Source organism: Petaurus breviceps, unplaced genomic scaffold (genome assembly GCF_028583685.1).
Source record: "Petaurus breviceps papuanus isolate PSGF00001 unplaced genomic scaffold, PetGlider_PUasm1.0 171, whole genome shotgun sequence".
Lineage (NCBI taxonomy): Eukaryota > Metazoa > Chordata > Mammalia > Diprotodontia > Petauridae > Petaurus > Petaurus breviceps.
In genome coordinates this window covers 17,926,148-17,946,650 of record NW_027185754.1, presented here as the reverse complement: position 1 = coordinate 17,946,650, position 20,503 = coordinate 17,926,148, and the positions used below count along the sequence as shown (strand labels likewise).

The window sequence follows — 20,503 nt, the reverse complement described above, 5'->3', positions numbered from 1 at the left end:
ACCCCTAGTTATTAGTGTTTTCTCATTTATTGAATTATCCTGTATTTATATACAAATTGTATTCCCATAGAGAGTAAGTTCCTTGAGAGCAGGGATAGTGGTGATTTTTTTCTTTGTATTCTCAATGCCTTGCATATAAAAGCTCAATAAATGTTTGCTGAATTTCTGAATTCAACTAAGCAGTGACTAGCATACTGATAACATCTGAGGTATATCAAATAATACTGAACTAGAAAGAGCAAAACAATTTGTCTACTTTCAGGGAGCTAACTCAAACCTTGCATTAAGTACAAAAAGAACACTACTAAGAGATACTAAAATTGTTTATGGTTAGAGAAATACTTTGTCAGTTCAATTTTAATTCATTCTTAATAATCATAAACCATTATTATAAAACAACTAGTCTTTGGTTATTTTAATACCCTTTACTCAACACAGCACTCTGGTGACTATGAATCACAGTTCAGTAGTACTTAATTGACACAGTAACTATATATAAAAAGATATTTCCTTTGGAAGACAATTATGTCTTTCCCAACTATAATAATTTTGTTTGCTAACAATTAATTCTCTTTCATCTCATGATGGACTATAAAAGCAAAACAAATTTTATTAAATAATCCATTCCATCCTATTCAAATCAATAAGTACTTATTAAGTACTTCATAGGTACCCAAAATTTTGCTAGGTACTAAGGATACAAAAATAAATATAAGATAGATCTTACTATCAATGAAGCTTGAAATCTAAAAGGAGAGAAAGGCATAAACAATTACAGTTAAGTGCAAAGAAAAGAGGTCCAGGTAATATGTCAAAAAACTTAGAACTCTACTTTTTCCTTTTGATAGGCTGATGAACACTCTAAGAAAAGTCTAGCAATTACTACCTAATCTTTTGCTAGATATTAAAAATTGGTATCTTTTACACGTTCAAGATTCTTAAAGGTGCTGGAAAAAATGAATGACAACCAATTCTGGATCTCCTATGCATAACCTGCAGTTGATTTTAAGGAGAAGGTAGAAAGGCAATGGACACAGATAATGTTCAAAATAAGAAATCCCAAATCAACATTACTTTATAGCTAAGAGAGAAGACCCCCCCCCCAGAGTTAAATACTAAGTCCACATATAAATTCTATATTTGATTTTTTTTGCTTTCATGTCAGCTAAGTCTCAAAAATAAACAAAGATGCAAATATATTCTAAGAAGAAAAATGTGCTATTTCTGAACCAGATAGTACCTGAGGTTCTGAAGAGCAGCAACGACAGCCACTGTCCCCATAATGGAAAGAACAGACATGTACACATAAAAGAGTAATGTATGTGACAGTCTTTCAAGTGTATTAAAGGGTAGGAGACCAAAAGCTTCTTCACAAAGATACAGATTTGCATCAAAATCCCTAAAGAACAAATGGAAAGCAGACTATTAAATTCAATGCAGTAGAAATAATTTTAACATAGGTTTCTTTAAGCCATGAGGTAGCATCCAATAATAGCAGGCATTTATTTTGACTAATTTTTATCTCTAATTATTTAATATAATTTTTTTAAAAGAATGTAATTTTCCTACCTTGTTGCTCCAAACCCAAATTTTGCCTTCAGAAATTTAAATATGTGTTCATCTGACTTTAGATTAAGAAATTGCTATTGGAAAAAACAAAAGTTGCTATTAGTACTTTGGGCATAATATCTTGATATTTACCCACAGGAAACATGAATAATGAATGTTCTTAGCATATTAAAATTAAAAAATAAGCTGAGGCTTTATGCTTCAGTTGAAAAAGGCATCTGAATGCTGATGAGTTCTTACATACAAGCATGTCCAAAAGCCAATAATGTGATCTGAAACTGAAATCTTTCAGTAAGCACTATCAATATCACACAAATTCATGGCCTAGGACTTGTTTGTAGCTATAACTGTAAAGGCATACAAGCAAAGATAATTCACGCCATGCCATCTAACTTCTAAGGAGTTGAGTATTTATACGTCATTACAGAATAGCAAGAACAAACTGTACCTTGAACTGGGAACAACTCTGTCTGACAGACAGGGGACTGTCTTTGTAGATGAAAATGACTTCTACAAGCCAGAGATTTTTTTTATTGTACTTAACTACTTGGGAGTCTTCAACTTGTGCCTGGAAATCCTAATCACTCAAAAGGTGATGATGTGAGATCAAAGAAAGGGAATCAAATATAGCAAGAGAGAAGTCAGCAATTAACTTTAGGAAAATAATCTGTCACTTAGGAATTCTAGAAATGGAACCATAACATTAAAGTCCTCCAACAACATCTAACACTGATCTCATTTAACAAATCACTTTACATTTCTTTTGAGGTGTTTTTAAAAGAATCTTTCTTCGAGTGCTTGTGAAAGTAAAAGTGATTGTACCAACTTACCTTAATAAAGCTATTGAGAAAAATAGTCAAACATAGCACCAGGGCTAAGTGGAACAAAAGTTTCCAGAGCCTATTAAGGAAGCTTCCAGTTTTCAGATTTTTCTAGAAATTAAAAGAATTGAACTTTAATTATTTTATGGATACTTAAAATAATATTACTTGTCTTCCAGAAAGATTTGCTGGTGGACTCACTCAAGCTCCCTCAGCCTCCTCTTTCCTCTGATGATAGGAGGTACCAAACTCCTCCCAGAACTTTCCTTTATAGGGAGCAAAAGTGGGACTCTCAGATCACTCCACTTTACATCTGCTGCCACGCCTGTTTTCAGCTCCATGGAACAAGATGCCCTTATGCCAGGTACCTTATATCCCTTCTCCATTTGCCACCCCCCTCCTCTCTGTCTTCCTGCCTCATTTTGTGTATTGTCTCCCCTTTAGATTGTAAGCTCTCTGAAGATAGTGACTGTCTTTTTTTCTATTTACTGTATCCTCAGCACTTAGCATGGTACCTGTCATGTCATAGGTGCTTAATAAATGTTTATTGGATTGGATTATTTGATGCATGGATAAAATATAAGCCAAAAAAAAATCTCAAGTCAATCTGTGCTTTTAGAATATCTTTAAATGTCTACTTAGAAAATGCCTCATTTTTACATCTTTTTTCCAGCTTTTAATTTTCAAGAACACTGGCCAATTGCTATAACACGAGTATAAAATCTACCTATAATAATCTGTGGAAATTATGCCCCTTAGTACTAAGAAGAGCTGCTTTTGTATCCTTGAATAAACTTATAAAGTGATCAATACTATATATTATCATATAAGTCACAACTGACAAAGTTTAAGGAATATCAAACATGATTAAAGCTAATTACTACTATTATTTAATTAGCCAAAGTAATATAGCATCATTTTTTGGAATCTGAATGATATTTTATCAACAGTAGGTGCTATAATCCAGAAAGGATGATTGTTTTTAAGTAGATTTTTTTTCCTTCCAAAAATAAAAAATGAATCTCTATTTAGGTAGTGTGTAACACAGGTAAAAGACTTTACTTCAGGATACAGGAAAAACAAAGATCTACCCAATTCAGATAAAACTTAAGAATATAAGGTGTTAGTGAATGATTCCTATTCTTAATTTTTGAGACAAAAGAATTATTTGCTCATCTTGAGAGGAGTCTGAAATTCTTTTTTAAAAATCTTAAACTTCCCAAATTAATTTGAATTCACTAAAAAATAAATATGTGAAAAAAATTACAGTTCCATTCTGGAGGCACAGGAATGGAGAAAGGTAAGTATCATAAAATCAAATGACAGAGTTACACAATTCCAAAAAGGCTCTAAATTCCTATTTTCCATAAATGAATAGTGTTGCTCTAAAAATCAATCAATGATCTATTTATATTGTGGAGACTAATGGAAATATTTTTAAAAGTTATTTTCTCACGCTTATCTTGGTTCTTTTTAACTGTGTTCAATGATATTAAGTTTCAATGGGACACCTCTGAGGACTTCCTTAAAGAAAATGTGGTCCTTTTTTTTACATGCAACTGGGAAGTAAGATATTCAGGCACTGGTGTATAGAGATTCATCTTGCCCTACTGGAAAGTCAGAGAGGGAAGAGGGGAGGATATAGGACAGAGCAGATTGGGGGAGGGGGTATTTAGTGGGATTGCTATTTTGGGGTGGTGGGTAGCAGAAAGACAGGGAGAAAACTTGTAACTCAAAATCTTGTAGAAATGAATATTGTAAACTGAAAATAAACATAAAATTAAAAAAAAGAAAATGTGGTCTTGAATCTACTCTAAGACTGAAGTTAAGAGTCTAGGTCATTGGTGGAGGAGAGAAAAAAGAGAGAAGTCTCTTGAAACCAATGTCTTAATAGCATACTTCAAAGAAATGAAAACAATTGTTTTTAATTATTAGTACATCAAATGTTTTGTCATGGGAATTTAGTCATAAACATTTCTCCAATTCTGTGCAAAAATGATGTAGGACATAAGGATACATTTGTAAAGAAAAAAAGTTTATGTGTATTTGCACCCAAAGGAAAAAGACAGGAAGCAGCAAGTGCCAGAGAAGACAGACCACCTCTACCCATCACCATCTTGACTATCATTTCCCCTCAGATCCTGGAGACAGCCCAGGACCCTAAACACAAAAACCAGGGAACAGCAGGGCCCCCTAAACCATGAATCCTTTCCCTTGAAGCCATCACTGAGGGAGAAATCATCATGGAAAAGGGACCTACATCCCTCACGAGTCAATCAGTCACATATTTATTAAGTATCTATTATGTGCCAGGCACTGTAAATAAAAAGAAATGTAAACTATAATCTGCTCTAAAGAAGCTCACAGTTCAATGGGAAAGATAACATGCCACCAACCATGTACAAACCAGATACATATAAAATAAATTAGAGATAATCAACAAAGGGAAGGCACTAGGATTGAGGGAGTTAAAAAGGTTTTCCTGAACAAAGGAGGATTTTAGCTGAGACTTGAAGGAAATCAGGGAAGTCAGGAGGCAGAGAGTTCTACATATGGGGGACAGCCAGAGAAAATGCCTGAAGTAGGGAGATGGAGTGTCTAGTTCAAGGAATAGCAAGGAAGCCAATGTCACTGGATCACAGAGTATGTGGGGAGTGTAAGGAGTGAGAATATTGGAAATGTAGGAAGGGGCTAAGTTGTGGAGGGCTTTATAAGCAAAACAGATTTTATATTTGATTCTGGAGGCTATAGGGAGTCACTGGAGTTGATGGGAGTAACAGGGTCAAATGTGCACTTTAGGAAGATCACATGGATGGGAGTGGGGAGAGACCTGAGGCAGGCAGACTCACCACCAGGTTATTATAATTGTCCAGATTTGAGGTGATGGGGACCAGAGTTTTGGCAGTGCCATAGGAGAGAAGGGGAAGCATGCAACAAATGTTGGGAAGGTAAAATTGGCATGACCTGACAAATGATTAGATATGAGAAGTGAGAGAAAGTAGGGAGTTGAAGATGACACCTCGGTTGTGAGCCTGAGTGACTGGGAGTATTGTGACAGCCTCAACAGAGGTATGAAAGTTTGGAAAAGAGGTAAAGGGGGCAGGGGGAAAGTGGGGGCAGAGAGTTAAGTTCAGTTTTTAACATACTGAGTTTAAGATGTCTATAGGACAGACAGTTTGAAATATCCAACAGATGGCTAGAGAAGCAAGACTGGAAGTCACAAGGGGTTAGGATTAGATAAGTATATCTGGGAATGAGCAGCATAAGGATAACTGAATCCACAGGAGCTGATGAAATCACCTAGTAAAACAGTATATAGAAGAAGGAGAAGCATGCCCAGGACAGAGCCCTGTGGGACACCTATGATTAATAGTTATGTCCTAGATGAAGATCCTTGGCAATATCAGAAACAGAAAATGAATATATGATTTTATCAATGGAAGTGATATTAAAAAAGATTAATATCTGCTTAGCCACTGTGTACCTGTCCATCTGACTTGCAGCTAAAACTTTCCCTAAGTGTTATATTCCCCATTCAAATGAGAGCTCCCTGACAGCAGGGACTTACTTTGCTATGTTTATTCCCAGCACTTGGTACAATGCTTTGCACATAATAAACACTTAATAAATGGAATTTTTTATTCATCAAAAGATGTATTTACAATAAAAGCAAAGAAGACACATACCTGAAATTTTCTTGCTATTAACACTGAAAGATTAAAACTTATAAGCAAAGATCCAAGGATCATGGTATTAAAGAACTGAAGGACACAGACCAAGAGTAAACTTGTCACCTGTATAACATATAGCCATGTAACCTGCCAAGTCAAAAAAGTTAATGATTAGCTAGATAAACACATCCTATTAAGAGCCCATATGAAGGGATTATAAAATCATGCAGAAGGCATTTAGAAATAGTCTAACAAAAGACAGGCATTTAATTTTTTAACAACAACCTATTACAGAAGCCCAAGGGTTAAAAATAACCATTTATCCCAATGCTTTATTTGAATCAGAAATCCCCCAGCATAATATCCTCGATCAATTAAGTCTTCCTCTGATTAAAGACTTGGTAATGTGGAATTCACTAGCTCATAAGACAAACAATTCCATTTTTGTATAGTTATATTTAATTGGAATTTCTTCCTTACATTAAACCTGAAACCTGCTTTCATGTAACTTCTACCTAATTAGTACTTGTTCTGCTCTCTGGAATTACAAATCTAATACCTCTTCCTCATGCCTGCTCTTCAGATAGATGAAGGTATACCCTCCCTAAGTCTTCTCTTTTCCAAGATAAACATTCCCATTTCTTTCACTTCACCTAGGCCAAGAGACTTTTTATCATTTAAAGAGTCTAGCTGGTTAAGTTCCATCTATTGTGGATTATGTACTGATTTCATCTTAAAGACCACATTCATCTGCATTTCACCAGAATGGAAACATACCTACCTAAGAAATTTTTAAGTTAAGTTTGCAATAGTACTAAAAGGTACACAGCACTGAATTTCATCCCAAATCCATGTGAAATGAATATAATTTGTCTTTATAATAATGGATTGTGCACATTCCCAACACAGTACTGCCTTTTTCTTTTTAAGGACTGCAAAGGATTGAATATTACTTTTAACTATGAATCTAGAATTTTTAAAAAAAAATTCATACCAGTTTTTATTAATACAAATGAGTGTTGTCTGCCAAAGTAGAGCCTTGGAAGATTATTCAAGTGATGTTGCTCTTGTTTAAGCTGTTTTTGGAAACTTCTTTTTCAGAAATGCTTTTAGAGGCAGTCTATTAGTCACATAAGAAAATCAGTTTCATTACTTTATAATGAGAGAGGTCAGTCTCTGAGTACCAGTACTCTGAGTACTGGCTACACATTTTTCCTTCCTCTTCCCCTTCTTGTTTCACATGGTTCAACTCTGCTCCCTCCCTTCCACTTTTTCTGGAGACGACAATTTGAGGAACTAAAGGTAGGAGCTATAGACTCAGACAAACGGGGGGCTGGGGACAGCACAGAATACAAGGAAACCAACTAACACAAAGGTTCTTGATTTTTGTTGTAAACTGATTACATCGGGGCTGGGCATTATTCAACTTGCTTAAAACACTTGAATTTAATCTTACTTTTTCAGGTGTGGTGGTCAGAAAACTTGGGTTTTTACATTTTATAGGCACAGGATAGTTTGTTTTGGACAAAAAGTTTAGGAAAAAGTAAAACATTCACAGCACTACTCTTTACAATTACATTGGGCTTTGAATTTGTAATTCTTTATTCTACACAAATAACTAAGAATATTTTTCAAATATTGACCTGATTAAAGAGCAAGGGCCATATCTTTTATACGATTATATATTATGTACCACCTTAAAAGCAGTCAAAAGTTCATTGATGTTTGTAACAGAAATGACTAACTGTAACCTCCCCATTACTACTTCTATCTATACCTGTTCTTACACTAATTAATATCTCTGGTATAACCTTAAGTAATCATTCAGAAAATATTCAGGCATTCTCAGTTGGGAATTAGAAGGCTTTAATGAGAAAATCTCAGAGGAAAATATAAAAAGTCTCAATTTTATCTTTACAAATGTTTTATGTTTTTATTTCAGTGACATGGTAATGGCTGTTCTTCTATAGCAAACTTAAATGTCTCTAGGGTAAAACTTATCTTGCTTGTCTCTCTAAAAGCAATCTGGTCCATTCTATTCCTCCCCCTTCTCTCCCTACTTCCTTCTTCATCACATGTATGCCTGAAGGTGGCTTTTATATTAGGCTCCCAGGTTGTCAAGACAACATTCATACATTCCTAAGATAAGCCAAAGAGTTATTGTGCCTTGACAATTTATCTGACAGATGCAGTATTGTGACAGGCAGTTGGAAAAATCATTGGCACTGATGGTTTTTTCTAGTGTCCATTTTCCTATTCCTTAATAGAGAATCTTCAAAAAATATATAAACATATAATGCATCATTCACAAAAATATAATTAGAGGTAGGCTCAAAAGTGGCATTTTAAAGAAAAATGTATGGAGAAGCTAGAAAAGAATTTGGTCACACATAACTAAACAGCAAACAAAGAACTTTCTTCCTAGAGGTAATCTGGGTTACAGTTGCTAATCAAATATAAAGAAAGTTACATGATGTATAATTTTAATATTTATAAGCATAAGCTAATATATGAATAAAATGTTTAGAGAATATAGACCAAGTAATTTAGTACTGTGATTTTTAAATATAATAATCTGATATACAAAGGTATGGAAAAAAACATGCTGAGTATGTACAAATAAAAGTCTTGTTTTTAATTGAAAAGATGGGAAGGCAACCTATCAAACCCAAACCCATCTTTCAGAAGCTAGCTCAAATCCCATCACTATCATGAAAGCTTCCTTTTGATGTGTGTGCATGTATATAGATATATTCCCAATTACATGCAAAAATAATTTATAGAATGCATTTTTAAAATTTTTGAGTGCCAAATTCTGTTCCTTCCTCCATACCCCCTTTCCCCTCTAAGACAGCAAGCAATTAGATACAGACTATATGTATGTAGTCATGCAAAACATATTTTCATGTTAGCCATGTTGTAAAAGAAAACACATACCAAAAACATAAGAAAAATAAAGTAAAAAAAAATATGCTTCTATATGCATTCAAACTCCATCAGTTCTTTCTCTGAAGGTAGACAGCATTTTTTCATCATAAGTCCTTCAGAATTGTCTAGGATCATTACATTGCTGAGACTAGTTAAGTCATTCACAATTAATCATCATATAATATTGCTGTTACAGTATAGAATGTTTTTCTACTTGTGCTCACTTCATTTTGCATCAGTTGTTACCTAATAAGTCTTTACAGATTTTTCTGAAACCTCCCTGATCATCATTTCTTATAGCACTGTAGTATTCCATCACAATCATCTATCAAAATTTGTTCAACCATTCTCAATCTGATGGGCATCCCCTCAATTTCCAATTCTTTGCCACCAATAAAAAAGCTCCTAAGAGTATTTTTGGACACATAAGTCCTTTTTATTTGATCTCTTTGGGATACAGACCTAGTACTGGCATTGCTAGGTCGAAGGGCATGTACACATTATAGACCTTTAGCACATTTCCAAATTGCTCTCCAGAATGGTTGAATCAGTTCACAATTTCACCAATAGTGCATTAGTGTCCCCATTTTACCATATCCTCTCCAATATTTGTCATTTCCCTTTTCTGTCAAATCAGCCAATCTGACAGGTATGAGGTGATGCCTCAGAATTGTTTTAATTTGCATTTCTCTAATCAATAGTGATCTATGTAATTTTTTCATATCACTATAGATAGCTTTGATTTCTTCTTCTGAAAAATGCCTGTTCATATCCTTTGACCATTTGTCAATTGGGGAATGACTCATATTCTTATAGATTTGACTCTGTTCTTCAAATATTTGAGAAATGAGACGTTTATCAAAGAAACTGTAAATTTTTTTGCAAGTTTTCTGCTTTCCTTATAATCTTGGCTGCATTGAATTTGCTTGTGCAAACCCTTTTTAATTTAATGGAATCAAAATTATCCATTTTACTTTCTGTAATACTCTCTGTTTAGTCAAAATTCTTCCCTTGTTCATTGATCTGACAGGTAAGATATTCCATGTTCCCCTAATTTGCTTATGGTATCACCCTTTACCTCTAAATCACGTACCCATTTTGGGTACATTATCTTGGCATATGATAAGACATTGATCTATACGTTGTTTCTGCCAAAGTGCTCTCCAGTTTTCCTAGCAATTTTTGTCAACTAGTGAGTTCCTGTTCCAAAAGCTTGGATCTTTGGGTCTGTCAAACACTAGATTACTATGATCACTTAGTACCATATATGGCATACCTACTATATTCCATTGATCCACCATTCTATTTCTTAGCCTGTATCAGATTATTTTGATTACCACTTTGTAATACAGTTTGAGATCTGATATACTAGTCAATCTTCATTCATATTTTAAAAATTGATTTCCTTTGTTATTTTTGACGTTTTGTTCTCTTAGATGAAAGTTGTTACTATTTTTTCTAGCTTCATAAATTTTTTGGTACCATATCATTGGTATGGCATTGAGTAAGCTAATTTAGGTAGAATTATCATTTTTATTATATTGGCTCAGCCTATCCTTTAGCAATTATGTCTCCAATTGTTTAGATCTGGCTTTATTTGTGTGAAATGCTTTGTAATTGTGTTCATATGGTTCCTGGACTTGTCTTGGCAAGTAGACTTCCAAGTATTTTATATTGACTACAGTTGTTTTAAACAAAATTTCTCTCTGTTTCTTCCTGGGGGATTTTGTTGGTAATATATAGAAATGCTGATGATTTATGAAGGTTTGTTTTATAACCTACAACTCAGCTGAAGTTGTTAATTATTTCAACTAGTTTTTTAGTTGATTCTCTAAGATTTTGTAAGTCTACTATCATATCATCTACAGAGAATGATAGTTTTGTTTCTAATTTCTTTTTCTTCTCTAACTGCTATAGCTAGCATTTCTATAATGGTAATAACAGGCATCCTTGCTTCACTTTTGATCTTTTGGGAAGGCTTTTGATTTATCCCTATTATAGATAATACTTGTTGATAGCTTTAGATAGATACTACTTACCATTTTAAGGAAAGCTTCATTTATTCCTATGCTTTCCAGTGTTTTAATAGGAATGAATATTGTATTTTGTCACGTCTTTTCTGCATCTATTGAGATAATTGTGATTTTTGCTGGTTTTGTCACTGATATAGGTCAATTATGCTGATAGCTTTCCTAATGTTAAACCAGCTCTTCAATCCTGGTATAAATCCCACCTGGTCGTAGTGTGATATATATATATATATATATATATATGTATATATATATATATTTTTTTGACATGTTGCTGTAATCCTTGCTAATATTTTAGTTAAATATTTTTCCTTAATATTCATTACATAAATTGGTCTATAGTTTTTGTTTGTTTTTTGCTTTTCCTGGTTTAGGTATTAGTATCATATTTGTGTCATAAAAGGACTTTGTTAGGACTTCTTCTTTGCGTATTTTCCCTACTAGAATTAATGGTTCTTTAAATGTTTGAAGGGAAGATAGGTAGCACCGTGGATAAAGCACTGGCCCTGGAGTCAGAAGGATTAAGTTCAAATCCAAAGCAAGTCATTTAACCCCAATTGTCTCCTTTAAAAAAAAATGGGCATAATTCACTTCAGAATTCATCTGGTCCTGGAGATTATTTTCTTAGAGAACTCATTTATGGCTTGTCCAATTTCTTTTCCTCATATAGGGTTAAGAATTCTCTTATCTCTCTTCTTTAAATCTGGGCAATTTATATTTTTATAATTATTCACCTATTTCACTTAGATTTATAGACTCTTAACTGTCCGAATAATGATAAAGTTCTTAGGAGTTACAAGTATCACCTTCCCATGTAAGAATATAAACAGTTCAATCTTATAGATTCTCTCATGATTTCTCTTTCACGTTTACCTTTTAAAGCTTCTGTCGAGTCTTGTATCTGAAAGTCAAATTTTTTATTCAGCTCTGGTTAGGAATGTTTGAAAGTCTTCTACTTCATGAAATACCCCTTTTTCCCCCTGAAAGATTAAACTCTTGGGTAGACGATTCTTGATTGTAATCCTAGCTCCTTTGCCCTCCAAAATATCATACTCCAATCCTTCTGATCCTTTCATATAAAGCTGCTAAATCTTGTATTATCCTGACAGTGGCTCCATGACTTTTGATTTGTTTCTTTCTGGCTGCTTACAGTATTTTCTCCTTGACCGGGGAATTCTGGAATTTGGCTACAATATTTCTGGGAGTTTTCATTTGGGAATTTCTTTCAGGATGTGATTGGTGAATTCTTTTGGTTTCAATTTTGTCCTCTGATTCCAGGATATCAAGGGAATTTCTTGAAATATGAATGTGTAGGCTCTTTTTTTTTTATCATGGTTTCAGGTAATCCAATAATTCTTCAACTATATCTCATCATTCTAATTTCAAGCTATTTTTTTAAAAGGAGATTTCACATTAGATCTTCAATCTAATTTTTCCAGTGGAGTATTTCATATTTTCTTCTATTTTTTTTCATTCTTTTGACTTTGTTTTATTGTTTTTTGTCTCACAGAGTCATTAGCTTTCACTTGCCCAATTCTAATTTTTAGGAATTATTTTCTTCAGTGAGCTTTTGTACCACCTTTCCCATTAGGCCAATTTTGGTTTTTTAAGTGTTATTTTCTTCAGTATTTTTTATGCTTACTTTACCAAGCTGATGACTCTCTTTTCATGATTTTCTTGTATCACTTTCATTTCTTTTTACAATTTTTCCTCCACCTCTCTTATTTGATTTGTCAAATATTTTTTGAGCCATTCCAGGAATTCTTTTTGGGCTTCTGACCAATTTACATATTTCTTTGAAGCTTAGTGTATAGCAGTTTTGACTTCACTGTCTTCTTCCAGGTTTGTGTCTTGATGTTCCCTGTGACCATAGTAACTTTCTATGGTCAGGTTCTTCTTTTGCTGTTTGCTCATTTTCCTGCCTATTTATTGACCTAAACTTTAAAGTTGGGCACTGCTCCCAGTTGGAGGGGCATTCTCTGAAGCTTCAGGTCTTTCCTACTGCTATTTTCTGAGCTGCTATGGGGAGGAGGTGGAGGACTGTAGGTTTTTGGTTCTTCCAAAGTGGTATGAGCTAAGGAAAGGGTGTGGTCACTGTTCTCTTGGCTTGTGAGTGACCAAAAGCACTCTTTTCTGCCCTGGCACTTTGACTAGGACCCCTGCTGCCACCAGCACTAGTTAGCTAGTATTCCTCTTAGTTCTAGTATTACAACCCAGACCTGTGTATGGGCAATGCAACAGTCACATACTCAGTGCCTGCAAAGGGTCCCCTGCAAACTCCTTCTGACAAGCTGTCCCAACCTCTTACTATGTGTAGTTTGAGAGCTCCTAAAGTTGCTACTGTTGCTGAACTAATTTCAAGGTCTACTGCTGGTGCCCCAATGCATGTAGTCCATCAACCCTACTGAGATAGGCCTTTCCTGTCAATCTCCTAAGTTTTCCTGAGCTGCAAAATTGTTTCACACCAACCTTTTGTTGGTTCAGCCACTCCAGAATTTGATTTGAGAAATTATTTTAAAGTTGTTTAGAGATCAACTGGGGCAAATTTGGGTGAGACCCTGCCTTCACACTGCCATCTTGGCTTTACTTCCTATGAAACCTTCCTTTCTTCTGAATACTTGACAGCATCTAGTGTATTTTCCTTTGGTTGTTAATTATCTTTTAATATTTTCATTTTGTCCCCCCAACCACTTGGTAAGGTCCTTGAAGGCTGGTATTACATCTTATATTTATACTATTCTGTATCACAAACTTTATACATGGTATACACTGAACATAGTTTGGTAATTTTATTTTTTCTGAAATAGTGATCTAATTTGTTGTGAACTTTTACATGTTATAATGAAATTATGCCCATATTTAATTTTTAATCAATAAGTGTGTGGAATGCCTATTCATTAAAATTAAATTGTTTAGACATATATTTGCCTGTCAGTGCTAAAAGTAATGCTTAAGTATAAAATTTCTTAACTTCTTTCAATTATGAAATTATGAATTAATTTATGAATTAAAAATAATTTGTGCTCATTGATTTCCCTTATGAGAATTCCAGCTGTAAAACAGACTTTTATTCATCTTTGTAACCCTCACAAGTATCTAGAAGATCTTGTATAAAGTGAGACTTCAATAAGCACTAGCTAAACTGAAGTTAAAATTAATAAGCTAATAACCGGAGTAGCTATTCAGTATATCATAACTCACATTTATAAAGCACTTTGAGGTTTACAAAGCACTTTCCTCACAACGGTCTTGTGAAGTAAACAGTATGAAGTATTAGTACCCTCATTTAACATATGAGGGAATAAATGTGAAAAGGTTTTAACTTGCCCAAGGTCACATAGTAAGGGGCAGGTCTAGGACTCAAGTGTTCTTTTCATTCTATCATTTCACAGTCTAGAAGCAAGATTCTATGGCAACAAATATTGGTTGGGAGACAGATTAAAGGCTTTCAGAACCTTTGTGTGACCTTAGGCAATTGTATTTTTTTTAACGCACTAAGATCCCTAAAACAAAGTATGAAGTATTGTTAAGATGGTTCTCTTCTACTTTTAAATTTAATTTATCTTCAAAAAGGACTAAAAATTGACCTAAATATACGGATAAGAACAATTATATGTTCTAACTCAAAATATTCAGGATGCAGATAAAACAAAGGGTCAAATTAGATGCTCTGAAATATCACTTCTATCCTATGAAAAGCTGAATTATTCACAAAAATGATATTTTATTATGATTTAAATTATAATCAGTAAGCACTGAGGTAGCTAGTCTAATTCTTAGATACTGAATACTGAATAAATAACACCTTCAATGAACATTTAGTACGAAAAACACAGTTTACCTTTGTTGTAGGAAGCATGTTCAAACAGTCCAGTATGAATAAAACTAATGCTTGCATCAACATCATAAATTGATTAAATTGCCATGTTAGACTAAAGAGAAAAGTAGATATGAACACTGCAAGAAGAGTCAGCCTCTGGAAAAAGAAAATTTTCAATATTATTTACATGTCTCCAGTGATAAAAGCTTTAATATACTGGTTTCTTCAGGAAACAGTCAATGTCTCCCTAAACTAAATAAAATAAATTTTATTCAAATTTTAATATAAATACATAAATGAATAAACTTGAATAAACATCATTCAAAATTTATTGGATAGTTATAAACTATCACTCTGAAAACTTCTGCTCTAAATTTCCTAATGTGACATTCTACATCGAAACACAGTAAGTCTGAAATCTGAAGAGCAATAAACAGATCAACGTTTTGAGAATTTTACACAGAACTTGTGGGTTTATTATCACTGCTCAATAACAGATTATGTACACTATTTTTCTAAAAATGAATATTAAAAACATTTTATTTACACTTCAGGAAAAGAGCTCAAATGAGGAAGAACCAGACTAACTCAAGTTAAATAAGAAATACTGGAATAAGAATAATTTGTTTGTGTTAGGGCCCTTTGTTCATTTGTCAGATACTCTGACATTGCTTAAACAAAATTGAATAACCTTAAAAAAAAAAAAGGATACTAAAAACTTACTTCACAAAGAGGCTGTAAGTGTGGTCTGAGCAAATATGTAATTGCTGCTATCTGAACTGCGAAGAATGGCAGCGCCCAGTTCTCTCTCAAAGGAATGGTGAATTCTACTCTTGTGGTATCTATTCTGCACAAAACAGAAATTTCCAGAAACAGCAGTAAAAGAAGGCTCCTTTTCTTAAAGTTTTTGTTAAAAATAAGAAATTACATGAAGGTACCCTCTGATTCAATTGGCTCTACATTTTCCTTTGTCTTAGTTTGTGTTTACTTACTGTAGGAAACATTAAAGAACTTCTACTTAAATGGATTATTACTTAATAACTTTGGATACTGTCTCCCCTGATGCAAATTGTAACCCAGTCTCCTCTCTCATCTTGACTGATTTTGGTCCTATAAATCCCCCAGTGAGGATCTACCAATGTGTTTATCCACTTAGTTTTCCCTGTGTACATTGTTAGGGCAATCTCTTTCAAGTGGTCTGACTGAGGAGACTTGGTAGCATTCTGAGATGATGTTATCAACACAATGTCAACAGCAACCAGAAGCATCTGGAGGATCTGGCATCTATATGGAATCCTTGTCCCATTTGGATTCCTCTATGACAGTGCTTACCTTTGGTAAGCATTCATCATCCTCTTTTATCCCTTGCTTGATACTGAAAATCAGAAGATCCCTGAACAGGTTGTCTCTGTAGTTGCATCTATTAAGAAATCTCTCATAAGTTATCATTAGTAAAATTTAAATAGCTACTCTTCATAGAAACTATATAATCCATTAAATAATTTTGTTCAGTTAAGAAACATTATTCCTGTTATACCTAGAGTTCTTACTATAATAGTACTATTCTATCTATATTAAATTATATTGCTTTAGATCTAGTAATATATTTCATTCACTTGAAAAACAGCTAAATATATAGAATTTTGCAAATAGATACTATTTTGTAAGACTATAATTTTCAAAGTTTAATCTCCCTAACATTATGTTGCCTCTATACAGTTAATTATACTTTAAAAATTATTTCAATTCAATTGAGCAAAAAATGCTTATTAAGTGTACACTGTATACTATCTCATTTAAGCCACAAAAGAACCTCATAAAGTAGGAAAGGCTGGTACTATATACTCATTTCACAGATTAACAAACTAAAGCACAGAAGGTAGATGGTTTGCCTAAGATCACATAGGAAGTTAATGAGAAATCTGAGATTAAATTTGCCTCCTCTTAATCTTAACCAATTGACAATCATTTTTTCAGTACCTACTATCTAGCATGCATTATGCCAGCTGGGTATGTAAAGATAAAAATTAAATAGCTCCCACCCTCCAGGAGCTTGGGAGAAACAAGTATATGTAAGTATATACAAAGTAAAAGTATTTTGGGGAGAGGGTACTTGCAGCTGAGGAAAGGCTTCATGTTGAAGGTAGTGCTTGAGCTGAGTTTTGAAGAAGAAAAGGGATTCTAAGAGATGGGGACAAGAAGGGAGTGAATTTCAGGAATGGAGCACAGTCTGTTCAAAATCAGATATGGGGGATGGACATTAGAGGTGAGGAATAATTCTTGCTAAAATGACATTTTGGCTGGGTCACAGAATATGGGAGGGTGAATACTGTATAATAAGGATGGAAAAAGTGTGTTGGGGCAAGGCTGTAAAGGGTCAAAGAATTTTCTATTTGATCCCGGAAGTAGGGAACTACTGAAGTTTAATGAGTATGAAAGTGACATGGTCAGACTTTCCTAGCTAGGAGATTTCCTAGAATCACTTAACAGATTTAGTGAAAGAACAGATTTCCTAGAATCACTTTTCTAGCTATATGAAAGACTGGTGGGAGAAAGGAGTAACAAAGTAGGGAGACCAATTAGGAAGCTACTAAAGTAATCCAGGCAGGAAGTGATGAAGACTTGAAATGAGGTGGAAGCAAACTTCTATCCAAATTGGATTTCTTTTCATTTTGGTAAATCAGAAAATAAATATTCTGAAGGGAGAATAAAACTCTCATCAGAAAAATACAGAATACGGGGCGGCTAGGTGGTGCAGTGAGTAAAAGCACCAGCCCTAGAGTCAGGAGGACCCGAGTTCAGTTCCGGCCTCAGACACTTAACACCCATACAAAAAAGCCATGTAAGCATGGGTAAGTTACTTAACCCCAATTGCCCTCCAAAAGGCAAAAAAAAACACAAAAAAACCCAGAATAAGCCATTATTTGTCAGACAGAAAATAACAAACTCTTTTCTCTATAGATAATGAGCTGACAATTATGTAGCACTTTAAGATTTATGAAGGGATTTGAAAGTTTAAAATTCACAATAACTCTCAGGTAGAAACTATAGGTATTAGTACCTATATTTTAGAAATCAGGAAACTAAGATTCAAAACTTGGTTTCAGAGTTATTAAGTTTTAGAGGCAGGATTTGAATCCAAGTCTTCCTTACTCCAAATCTAACACTCTGTCCATCATATTATGCTGTTAAATATAATCTTTATTCTTGCCATCCAAGGAAGGAAATATGTATATATAGAGAAATATCAATCCAACTCACCTATTTATAACATACCAGAAAGCTGCTAACAGCCCTGACAACCATGTTCCACTAAGAAGCCAGCTGGTTAGATAAAGAGCTGTGACATACATTGCTTGGAGTCCAAATAAAGTGTAGATATAAAAATAAACAGGCTCTAAATATGTCTGCAAGATAGAATTATAGTATCAGAAGTTTTTTTTTAATTCCTCTTGTCATCATAAATTTATAAAAATAGTAAATAAGAGATTTTTAGGTCAGGAGTTCTGAGTCCTCTTTTCTCCTTTGTATCCAAGAAAATGCTAGCAATACTTCCTCCTGCCAGCAAGGGGCAAAAAGCAGCCCAACAAGGTCCTCTGCATTATTCTGTGATCCAAATAATTTTGTCTGAACTTAGACCAATTTTTCCTTTTTTTCCTTAGAACAGCAGGTTACTTTTGTTTCAAAAAAAATTGTTTCTACTCTTTATGAGTTGAGGCTCCCGAGTTCTGGCACTGATGTAAATGGAAGCTGCTTTCCCTTAAAGGTAAATGAGAAATTATACTAACTTTTAAATGAATATCCCTTAAACTACACACTTATATTATTGCATGCTTTATATATGTATATGTGTGAATATGAAAAATGCCTTACAACATATGAATAAAAAACAAAAACCATAATGCAACTGAAAAAATTGTATTTTAAAAGCTGATTTGTAGATACCTGAGGCAGATCTGAAAAACCAAAATAGGAGCTTCAATTCAAAACAGTAAATTATCACTTTCATGTGATGATATTAATTAAATGACACAAAAGAAAGCCAAAGTGTACCTGTATAGGTAGAACTCTATATAAAATGCTGAGAAAAACCTCCTGGTAAATATTCATTCGTTCAAGGATGTTAATTGTCCTCATTGACTCAGTTTTATTATCATATATCAATCCATGGAAACCTATAGTTAGTATTTAAAAATTAGAAAAAATTAACATTTTCAAATGTAATCATTCTTTAAAATAATATAGATTTGAGTGACATGATTTTCCAGAATTATATTGTCTATGAAACTCCTGTAAAATCATTTACTTTCTCCAACACAAAACATATTTCCCAAAATTTTAAAGTAGAAACATAGTGGTATGATAAAAAGAACACTAGATTATGAATAAGATCAGGGTTCCAGTCACTGTTCTGCTGTTTAATAGACATGTAACCTGGTAATGTAGATTACTGTTACTTGATCTAAGTCTTTAGTTTTCTCATCTATTAAAAAAAGTCATAAAGGCCACCTGCCTCATAGAGTTATGAAGATTAAATGAGATAATCTTTGTGAAAGTGCTTTGAAAACTGTCAGGTTCTAAGCAAATATAAAGGATTTATTAGGATATTTTAGCACTGAAGCCTCTGAAAAGACAGAACAGGTTCATGCAACTACAAATTGGGGGAATTTATACAATGGTGTGATATATAGGGTTAGGAGGTTATACAATGAAGACTGCTTCTTTTCCATGCAGGTATGGTAAAATTAATGTGAAAAAGAACAAGTGTATAGAACTAATATCTTAACCTGAAGTTTACAGGGCTTTCTTTGCCATACACAGTGGTTTTTATTTTAACAGACCTATAATCTCATTAATGTGGGCACAGTACTTCCTTCTGCCCATGCAGATGCCAATCCACCACTACTGCCTCATCTTCTGTAATTCTTATCCATATAATTTCTCCCAGAAGGACCTCTTTTGTTTCCTGCTGTCATTTAACAACCCTCCCTTGACCCTCTTCACTAAGTAAACTCTCTTCCTTTAAGGTTCAACATCTGATCCAGATCCTCATAGCTATTATTCTATAGATCCCCCAAGACATTCTTCTTCCTTCCTCAATAAGTTCAGTGCTAGGCTCATAGTATTTCTCTCCTACCCAGTTCCTGCCCTCATACTAAGGGATTTCAGGGATACTTATGTCCCTACAAATAACCCAGTCCCTGTTCCCACTTTCTCACTCTATTCCATTCCTATCACCTACTGATCTATTCCAACTCAGCCCAACTCAGAGATGACTACATACCTTGCTTTCACCCACAAATATTTTATTTCCATATTCAAGAACTCTGAAATTACTTTATCTAATCATATTTTATCAATCCATGTTTCTCTATGTCTTACTAACTTTCAAACCTCCACTTCATTTCATCATGACCTTCACTCCCATCAATTCCAGTGTTTTCCTATGCCATCAACTCTGTACTGGCTATACTCTCCTCCCCAATCTTAACCTCTTGAACTAACCCTACACTACCCTACACCCCAATCATGCTTTGCAAGACTCTTAACACTTGATTACTTATATTCAAATGCTGCTGAACAGAACTGGAAAAAAAATCACTAATTTACACCGACTGAGCTTACTATAAAATGTATGTTATTTGATCTTAACTGGGCCCTCAT

At 34.0% G+C, this 20,503-nt stretch overlaps 1 protein-coding gene across 2 annotated transcripts in view; it reads right to left on the bottom strand.

Annotated features, from left to right (window-relative positions):
- Positions 1 to 20,503, bottom strand: part of DPY19L3 (dpy-19 like C-mannosyltransferase 3) — an 85,908-nt gene that overhangs the window by 35,546 nt on the left and 29,859 nt on the right. For both annotated transcript variants that reach the window (XM_069082609.1, XM_069082610.1), the window contains 8 exons: positions 18,893 to 19,014; positions 18,101 to 18,246; positions 15,563 to 15,686; positions 14,861 to 14,995; positions 6,077 to 6,208; positions 2,400 to 2,501; positions 1,570 to 1,643; positions 1,241 to 1,399 (listed from right to left, as the gene is read on the bottom strand). In XM_069082609.1, the coding sequence (XP_068938710.1) occupies positions 1,241 to 1,399; positions 1,570 to 1,643; positions 2,400 to 2,501; positions 6,077 to 6,208; positions 14,861 to 14,995; positions 15,563 to 15,686; positions 18,101 to 18,246; positions 18,893 to 19,014 (994 nt within the window). The remainder of the gene's footprint in view (positions 1 to 1,240; positions 1,400 to 1,569; positions 1,644 to 2,399; positions 2,502 to 6,076; positions 6,209 to 14,860; positions 14,996 to 15,562; positions 15,687 to 18,100; positions 18,247 to 18,892; positions 19,015 to 20,503) is intronic.